The 10,458-nt window shown below is 41.2% G+C and overlaps 1 protein-coding gene across 1 annotated transcript; it reads left to right on the plus strand.

The window, feature by feature from the left end:
• Nucleotides 1-1,558, plus strand: LOC121921761 (exendin-3-like). The gene is made up of 2 exons (XM_042450293.1): nucleotides 1-96; nucleotides 1,375-1,558. The coding sequence occupies exons 1-2, from the start codon at nucleotides 11-13 to the stop codon at nucleotides 1,523-1,525; spliced, it is 237 nt and encodes a 78-aa protein (XP_042306227.1). The 5' UTR covers nucleotides 1-10; the 3' UTR covers nucleotides 1,526-1,558.
• Nucleotides 1,559-10,458: the final 8,900 nt, after the last annotated feature.

Raw genomic sequence — 10,458 nt, forward strand, 5'->3', positions numbered from 1 at the left:
CACACAAAGCATGGGGAACATCAGACTGCTGTGTGTCCTTGGAGTCCTCCTGGCTACTTTGTTCCATACTACCTGGCAAATGGCTGATGAATCCAGGTAAGGGGCATTTGGAAAATTCATATATAGGTATGTTAGACATACCAATTCTTGCACCAAATAGCCATTCAGACATGTATGTTCTACCGGTATCTCCCAGAAGAATTCCAAAGGATTGTTTTATTGTATATACACACATAGGGGGAGGGGGGAGTGTGTGTGCTGAAAACTGGATCATTCCAACTGGAGTAGACCCTTCAACCAAGTAATGAATGGTGAATCAACACATAGATAAATCTAACGGATTCAAGAGATCTATTCTAGCCCAAACTGAAATAGACTTTAGGAAAAATATCTTCAGAAACCTGCAAATTTGATCTCATCTCACAGAACACAGAGAAGGACTGAACAGTTTTCAGCCTCCAGTGGTCTAACAGTTTGCCCAAAAATGCAAATGGTTTGCCCAATTCACGTCCAGTTTGAATACGGCTTGGGACCTAAAAGAAGCACCTCTACACACAGATACACATACACACACCTGACTGAGAATTGAGGTCTGCAGGATGGGTCTTCCTCTGCAGCCTACCAGAAGGGGCAAGATGAAATGGGTGGACATAGGAAAGGGCCTTCTCAGTTGAGGCATCCCAATTGTGAAATTACCTCCTCTTGGAAGTCTAATTGGTATCAACAGTAGTTTCTTTCCAGCGCTAACTCAAAACACAAATTTTATTAAAGCCTTCAGGGACCAATTTACTTCAAAGTGTACCATGTACATGGTTTTGAATTGTTGTAGCTTTTTAAGTTGTTTTAATTGTTGGTTTGTTTAATAAGGTTCTATTGTGTTTAAATTGTCTAGGGTTTTCATCTGGAAGTGGTTTTAAATGTTTATATTTTATGCTCCCCTGGTAGCTCATAATAAAGGTCAGGAAATAAACATTTTAATAAAGAAACAAATAAATACCAGAAGTGGCCAGGTATCCACTTCTGGTTTTGGAAAAATGGGTCATTTTTAAGTGGTGTCTTGCAACGTAATCAAACAAAGAACTGCCACTTCCTGAAAGTTTGCAGGAGTCTATGCATGGCTTTTGCATGCCAGAAAAAGACAAGTCCAAGGAGTCTGGATGGGTCAAGGGTTACAAAAACAGGCTTTGGAGCCACACTTAGCCCACTCATGACACAGAACAATATGGTCAGCCCCAGAAGGGAAGAGAGACTGGATTACCTTCAATGTAGCTACTCCACAATATGTCAGTGGTTTAAGTTTATCAAGGGACTAGAGAATGATGAACCTCACTTTGTGAAGGCCTTAATTTTGATCTTATCTGACTTCCTATGCAGGCTGTCTCTTGAGGACATAGACAGTGTCAAAAGTTTTGTTTCCAAGAGGAAGCGACAGAATGATGGAAAAACTTTAACAAAGGAGGATGTGAAAGCACTAGCTGATGCGGTAACAGTGGATGCCATAAAAAAGGCTTTGGCAGAGATGTGAGTTAATAATCTACGCTTTTCTATTTAAGATGCAATATGAATGTTTCTTCTGAGCATGATGAAGAAGGTAGTCAGAAAGAAAGCTGAAGTTATGTGACCGACCAGAAAATGATCTTCAGGATTTTAAACATTTAGCTCTTAATGTGTCTCTGGTTTGTCTAGGTTCCATGGACAGAAATACCGGTCAATCATTATGTTTAAGACAAGGGGTTGAATGTCTTTACTTTTAGCTCATGCAAAAGCAGAGGTTCAAATATGGAAACTGGTTTCCAATGGGAAACCCTGGCAACTCCCAGGGAAAAAAAGCAACAGGCTGTTTTCCTTCCATCCCAACAATTGCTTTGATCCAATAGTTCTAGTTAAAGTGGCTTAAACAGAAGGATTGGCTGTTTCGAAAGCAACAAAGAGCTGAGTCAAGCTAGGCCTTGAGACTAGGGCTCTGCTGAAATTTAATGCTCTGAAGGATACTATACAGATTTAACAACATGCCACAGAGAAACCAGAATGGCAAAAGCTGTGGGCTTTGGGCAATGTATTGCATTTTCCATGGGGCATTAAGCTATAGGACTTAGAAGGTTTGAGAACTATATCACATTCCTGAAGCATCACTCAGCTCTCAGGGACAATGTGTGGACTCTGCACAACAAATGGGAGGGTTGGGAAAATTGTACTTTAAAAAGTTATCTTCTAAAAAGATATAATTAAAACTCCCAACAGAAGAAAAATGAGTTGTTGAAGCAACATGTGTCCTTTAGATAAGATGTATTCAACTAATTTCTCCCATCTTTGACTCTTTATTTTTTAAAGGAATTCAGGAAAAACTTCTTAGATCTCCCTGTGGACCAATATCCACTTTGTACTTAATGACCACCTTAAAGAAAAGATTCCAGCAATACTTGGCACATCTTTTCCCTCACAATTAAAAACTTATAAAAGATTAATTGATAAACAAATGGATCTCACCAAACCACCAATAGTTGCTTTGTCTTATTTTCCATCTTCCTCTGTAAACCATTACTTTGATGTAAAGACAAAGAGCCACACGATCAAGGAGCAAAATGCAATATCTGATGTGTTGTTTGAGTTTTAATGAGATACAGGGTCCCAAGGACTAAAGAGGAAGTTGGCTGAACAGCATATTCCTCTAGAAGATCAGCACAAAGAACTCAAAGACAGCTTGCAAAACATATCTAAGGGCTCATCCAGGATGATTAAAAAGGCCAGAAAGTCCCAGATTTAGTCCTTCTTCTTCCAATTTTATTTTGGATATCTATACAGGTGTTGTTTATCCCAGAATATTTTCTGTCAGCTCCCTGTATTGTTTATTTGTTGTCCTTATACCGTGTCTTTCTCCCTAAATGAGATTTTTATACCAGCTTAGCAGCTTAGCAGGTCAGTTGATTTTAACCCAATACAAATCAGAAAGAACAGGAACAAATTTGGGTCTGTTCAATCACTTTGGATGCATTCTATGGGGATTATCACACCCAGAAGTCCCACCTGAATAGACACAGGATTGAAAAGTCAAACACACGTGTTATTGCACACAGCCACAGCCAGGCGAGTGTAACCTCTATGCAGCCCGAACCCTAGCCACACTCATCCAGTGATTTTTCAAAAATGGGCTGCAGATAGGTTGCACTTGCCTGGCCGTGGTTATGTGAGATAACAGCCATGTTTGACCTTTCAATCCCACATCCATCCCAGCAGAATTTCTAGGTGCGGTAATCTCCTAAATCTTCTTATTGTCTTGTTCTCCTTTGTTGAAGTGGGTGGAAGGGGAGGAAAGGTATGTGGTAGGAAGCTGCACGGCTTTTTTCTCCATGTTTGAGGGTCAAGATCTATGTTGGAGAACCTTCTGTACCCACCAGATGTGTATTTTGACAGGGCTAGGTAACAGGGTTACAAAAGAGAGGAGGAAGAGGAGTAACCTCTCCTTGGACTCCCTTCACATGACTCTAGTGACCTGAGAAAAGCAATGGCTGTACGGGCCAGGGAGCCTAGTCTATGAACCATCATGGTGCAGTGGTTTGTGTATTGGAACAAGACTCAAGGAGATGAGGGTTCAATCCATCCTCAGATATCATTGTTGTTGTCGTGATCATTTAAAAAAAAAACCTCTATATCACAGGCTATCATGACACCATGTACAGTTTGCCTTTCACATTTGCTGGGGTTAGGGGTGAAGAAAATGATTAGACTGTAGAAAATACAGTTTTCTTTGCAAAAAAAAATGCTGCCACTGGGGATTTATTATGCATGAAATTTTTGTGTGGATTTTGTGCAGAAAGCAGCTTTTTCTGCACAGGAAGCAACATTTTTCATTTCTGCAAAGATGTATTCTTTTCTACAAGAAAAAAATGCTGAATTTTGTGCAAACAAAATGATCTGTGAATCTGATAGCATTCTGAATTGCCAAGATTCTTCTCAGTGCCAGTTTCTTCTCATCAGGGTTTCCTGACACACACAAAACACCGGGAAGGGTGGGGAGACCATTTTGAAAAAATATATATTTGAATATTCTGTCCACCTCTACTAACAGTATTAAAGTCATGAGATCTGTATGGTAGATTATTTAAAATACAACATGAGAAGATGTGGCTTTAGTATATCGTCAAGCTATGTTGTTTGTGCTGTTTGCCTTCAGTTTGTTTCCTACATATAGGAAACCTATCATGGGATTTTCCTGGCAAGTTCTTCAGAGGGGGTTTGCCATTTCCATCGTCTGAGGCTGAGAAAGTTTGACTTATCCAAGGTCACCCAGTGGGTTTTCATGGCCAAGCAGGAATGTCATAGGCCAACATTCAAACCATTGCACCACACTAGCTCACATCTTCAAGCAATATTGGCATACAGTATATTTTGCAACAGGTGTCCTGCATATCTATCTATCTATCTATCTATCTATCTATCTATCTATGCATATAGCACAACCCTAGAAGGCATAATAAAGGAGAATGTATATCTCTCTGCATATGTCTCATAGTTTCAAGAGCATGGCTCTGAAATGCTTGATATTTGGCATGGATACTAACATATTGGGACTGGAATGCCAGCAACATTTTTAACCTATCCCTCCCCCTTCCAATTAAGAAACAGCTGCCAGATTGGGTAGAGGAGTTCTGTTCAGGATCCAAACTGGCATGCAAGGGGCACGGTGTTTCCATCCTCCTGCCAAAGAGCAAGACTGTGGCAAGGACTTACAACAGGTCCTGCTTTTGATTATCTCAGCCTCACTTACTGGTGGCAAGAAAGCAATGGCATCATAGGGAGTGCAGGTGGTGTGGTCCATACAGTGGTGTCACTAAGCTTGGTGTCACCCATTGTGGTAACTCATGGTGTCACCCCCCATTGACTGCCTCCCTTACAAGGCTATACAGAATCCTTGTAATTTTTTTGTACTAATGTTACTAATACATCATAATTCCAGTGTATCACTAAATGTAATGGCAATAGTTGTGACATAAACAACCACCAAAATTAAAACTGCATCTTTAAATTATAATGTCATATACACAGCCTTAGTGTAATGTCATATATACAGCCTAAAAAAAACCACCCCTACCTTCCAGATAGACACAAGGGGTGAAGAGAGCCCTTCTCCCTCAATGCCCTGACTGCGAGGGACATTGTTTCTCTGCCCTCTGAGCACCCACACCCACACCCACACACACACCTTCCAGCCAAACTCAGGGGATGAAGAGATGCTCTTCTGCTCACTGCTAGTGACTATCAGAGAAGAGGGTATCTCCGTCCCCCAAGTCGCATCCCATGCACCTCTCACCCCTTCCACCCAGGCTCAGTGGGCGATGATGCTTTCCTTGCTCACAGTTACCAACAGTGAGTGGGAGAGCTTTTCTCTCCCTACTGAGCACTTTTCAGGAGCAGTGGTATCACCCCACTCAATGTGATCAGCACCTCCCACAACCCATAGTGACACCATCGGGTTCACACTAGGTGACACCTCAAAAGACTCCTGCTGTGGTGACTATTCAGGACTAATGAACATAAAGCAATTATGGATCTGTAACTCTAGGTTACAAATCTGTAACTGCAACACTCAATACCAACTTCTGCTATCTATTCCCCAAACAGTTATTGTTGTTTTAAACACCTAAGGCAGATATCTTCTGAAACCCTGTCTACTATTGGATGTGACACAGGAAGAAGGTATAGACTTCACTAAAGTTTGTCATTAGAAATCCAGAGGGACATGACACTTTGCAATAAATAAGTGAGGTTTGGGTTGCAGTTTGGCATTCGGTCTCTAAAAGGTTCTCCACCATTGGTCTAGGTGCTCAAAAGTATGCCACAGGCAAGTTTTTTGTGATTAATAACCAAGTGGCTCCTTAATCTTTACAAAGCCAATCTCATTCCCTGTCCTGATGCACTGTATTGATGCAGCCAGGCACTGAATCTCCAAGAGGCAACATCTAATGGCAAATGATTGTTGACCGCTGTTCAGTTTTGACAATTTCCTTGTTCCAGAGATTCACTGGGGATACTCAGGTAACCCTGGGACTGTGAATATTCCAGTGTAGTTCCTGGCCTCTCCTATGATTACAACAGCTAGAGGGGCATGGCAATGGGATATGTTACAATATTTATTTTTTTAAAATGCAAAATATGTGGGAGAATGGTGAGAACTGGGGGTGTCAAGAATTGTTTTGAGGCTACATGCAGTCCACAGTCGGCATTCCCCCCTAAAAAAACATTTGGATGGGGATTAGAAAGAGGCAAGACCTTATCTAATATGTCCCCAGGCTCTTACTGTGCATAATATTGAACAAACGTCTAAGGGAGTACGTCCCCCTGAAACACAATGGGTCTGATCTCTAATTAGCCAGGTTCTTATTTGTAAAAGAATTGGGGAATGTAGAAGGACTGCTCAAATATACAACCTGTGTCCAAATAATCAAATAAGCATCAGGAAAGAATTGTAGGCAAAGTGACCATCAGAATCTGGCATTCTTGGGCAACATCTGGGGTCCAGCATTCCACTAGGGTCCACTCAGGATCACAGCTGAATTATTTGTACAGCAGTCCCAAGAATCCTACATCCATTGTGGGTATGCTAGCTAGAGGATTCAGAGAGTTGTAATCTAAAATGTAATTTATCCAAGATCTGCTCAGATGTATGGGGACGGGGGAGGGGAGTATGGATCATATGTTATGCCCATTGACTTTTATAACAAAGTGGGAGGGAGCAAGGAAACATTTAGGAGTAGGATGTGCTCCAGCAATATGTACAGATTAGGCACCCGTCACCAGCTGGTACACATCCTGCAAAAGGAGCCGTGTACCTATCAAATAGGTACAATTGGTGTCCTCCCTGGTGTATGAGTACATCTCAGGGAATGGAGAAAATTAAGAATAAGAACACAATGCAGTGCCAAAAACTGGTATAAAAGTCAGTCTCTCATCCAGCAGGAGAGAATGTGTAAAGGAAAGATGGGATGCTGATCATGCCATTCATATGGAGTTGGAAGACGTCTCAAATGGTCTTCGTTGCCAGCCTGGACCAAACTACCAATGGTAGGATGATGCTCATGAGTCCCAGAGCATCATCCTTCCAAGTGGCTTAGATAGCATCAACTTGTCATTATAATCTCTTCTGTAAAAATAACTGAGCAGTGGTAGGATGAAGCTCTCAAGGTTAAGACATAATTTTAGGAAGAATTCAGTGGAGTCACAACCTCTGTATGTCTTCAGTGGTCATATTAGCTTTCAGGAAAGCAGAGTCACATGACTTTTCCAGCTCCAAAGATCCCAAAGATTCTCATCAGTCCAGGATTCTTCTCATCACAGTTTCTCAACATTAAAAAAATTTTTTTGAATATTCTTTCCATCTCTACATAGTAGCTGGTGTAAATTTGATGTCATCTGGCATTGGAACCACAGTATTACTTTTCAGAGTCTACTATCCTTCCCGGGCTGCAGCTATGTGGGCCACCCTACTGAGCTCCTGGTCTTCAAAAGGTCCCGTCATTCCACCATCTACACCATAACTCAATGAATTTTTTTATTTCTGATAAGAAAGAGAAAGCCTTATTACAAGAAGACCAGTAAAAGACAGCAGGACATTTTGAGGGGGCATTTGGGGGGTGCAGACCATACTGGGAGACACCTCAGAGGGCATGTCTGGGAAGGACCAATCCACCCACCTGGAGGCAACAAGCAGGCCAGCCCAGACACTGTTGGCACACCCCAGCAAACTGCTGAATGCCTCTCCAACTGCCAAACAGTGCCTGGATCCGAGGTGAGTAGACCAGGACAATCCAGAATATGGACAGTCCTTTGGTACCACCAGTCCACCAGCTGTCCACAGAAAGTAGACCAGAATCTTTCTCTTCCACGGCAGCCAGGCCTACTCCTAAAGGAACCACTGCCCTGGCTGGGGGGTGACCAGCAACCTGAGAGTGACAGCATGAGTTATCATACTGGTATGATACCAACCCTAGTGAAGCCACTGAGAGATAAAACAACATAGTAGAACACCCAATTCTCCAAAAGGAGTGCTGCCAAACCTTTTCCTCAAAGATTTCAGATGCCCTCTTTGTATTATCAAAAGAGATGCCAAATTAGCACAACCTCTTTTGCTCCACCAGGGTAAGAATATTTAACATAGTGGACACCAGAAGTCCAACTGATTGCAAGAGGACCCTTGCTAGAATGAAACACATAAATGGTGCAGATGAGAGATGTTTAGCAATAGATTTGTTGAGTCTTGTTTTGGTTTTGGTATTATGCAGATGGATGCAGAAAATGAAATTTAGCAAAGAATGCCATTGACATATCTCCATTTGCAATCATGCTCATTGCAGACGGCCTGGAAAATTGGTGCTTCATGTGGATGGAAAGGTCCCTCTTGTGTGTGGCTTGTAAGGTGCAGCTCTCAAAGAGAGAGAAGTGTCACCATGAGGGCACAGAAAGAAATGGTCCAGGGCGAGTGGGAGGGTTTACACAGGTAACTCAGTAAAGCAGTGAGCTATATAAAAGGGTGAGAAGAAACAGATTCCAGAGCTAGTTTTCTATAGGTATAGAATCATATAATTATAGAACTGTAGAGTTGGAAGAGACCACATGGGCCATCCAGTCCAACTCCCTGCCATATAGATAAGGTGCACCTTCCAACATATTTGGATTCACTTTGGGAGGCCTGTATGTGAGATAGAAAGCAGGCAGCAGACAAAATGAAAAACATACACTGGCTTTATTTCCTGTTGGATGTCATAGGTAAGAGCCAGTTAAAACTGACATGTGGAACAGAATTTGAAACCAAAGGAAATATAGGGATTAGAATTTATACAGGGTTTGAAATTTATTAGTCAGATTATATTGATCAGTTTCTTAACAGCATGGATATATTTTTGCAATCGCATTGTATAAATTGTATAACTGTCAGATTAATCTGCAGTAGCATTGGGTTACATGCCCAGAGACTGTGTACCACTAAAGCTGCATCGCCACTGCAGAAATAATCCAGTTAGGGACCACTTTAACTGCCATGGCTCAGTGCTATGGAATCCTGAGAATTGTCATTTTGTGATTTAATTGATTATGGAAATTATCACACCACCAGTTCCCACCGGGATAGACGTGGGTGGTAACCATAGCAGACGGATCTTACTGGACAGCCTCGTGGCTGGGCTGTAGGCAGCCTGCATCAAATCTGGGTTTCTCCCTCAGCTTTTCAAGGTCATTCTTGAAAAGCTGCAGGAGAAGCCTGGATTTGATACAGGCTGCCTACTGCCTGGCCATGGGGCTATCCAATAAGATCCGTCTGTTTCAGTTACAATCCATGTCTATCCTAGTGGGAATTGGCAGTGTGATAATCTCCTCTGTTTTACATATAATTCTCAGGAGTAGATAACAACTACTATTAAAACAAACAAAATTGAATGAAACCAATAAACAAATAGTTTGCCACTACAATGAATACAGCAGAATCTACCACTGGCAGAGTCAACCATAATGGACTCTTTCAGAGGAAGGTTCTGCTATATTCATCATAATGGCAGCTGATCAGTTCTAAAATGCATCAGAGGAAGTAGACTTAAGTCTACGAAAGCTCATGCTGCCACCTTCTTTCTTTCAGCTAGTCTCAAAGGTGCTATAAGATCTCTCTATATACTAATTCTAGACTAACACAGCTATATCTTGAATTCTAATCAGTTTTAAATGTTTGAAAAACAAAGAATCTCAGCATGGCATCAAGATGGCAATAAAGTGGGTATCAGGAGCAACTGTGGGTTGCGTAAGCATTCCAAAGTCGAAGCCTCACCATGCTACAGGGGCAGGGGATGAAAATACACACATGGCTTAGTGTGAAAATGAGAAACAACTGGTACATCACACCAAGGCTTTCTGATTAGGAATATAAATCTGTAGCATAAATGAAATCTTTCTTCTGTTGGGATGTGTTTGGAAAGGCCCCATAAAATTTTAAACCATCTCTTTTTAACAGAAACCACTGCATATTTGAAAATACACCAGAGAAGCACACTTAATAAATATGGGCGACTTTTATTACTATTGGGTTTTTTGGTGAACAACATATAGATCAACAACAGGCACAATTTCGATTGTCAGAGTATGATCATCACTGACAGACATTTTACAGACATAAGCTAAGAGGCAGAAGGTACCTCTGTTACTTTAAAACAGAACAAAACTATACATGTCCACACCACTCATTTCTGAGCTAATACTCATTTGCACAGAGCAAGTAGATAGAACCCATCTTCCTATTTTTATATTTATTTACAATATGGAGTGTTAGTCATTTGAAATTACATCTCTTACAACAAAATAAATATTTTTCTTTATATCTAAAAAGAAAATAGTTTCTCTATTTCTACATGTTATGGTTACAGAAGGAAGAAAATACACTAGAAAAAATGTGCCAGCACCTTTTCTTGCTTTCTCTTCCTT

The sequence above is a fragment of the Sceloporus undulatus genome, chromosome 2 (assembly GCF_019175285.1).
Source record: "Sceloporus undulatus isolate JIND9_A2432 ecotype Alabama chromosome 2, SceUnd_v1.1, whole genome shotgun sequence".
Classification (NCBI taxonomy): Eukaryota; Metazoa; Chordata; class Lepidosauria; order Squamata; family Phrynosomatidae; genus Sceloporus; species Sceloporus undulatus.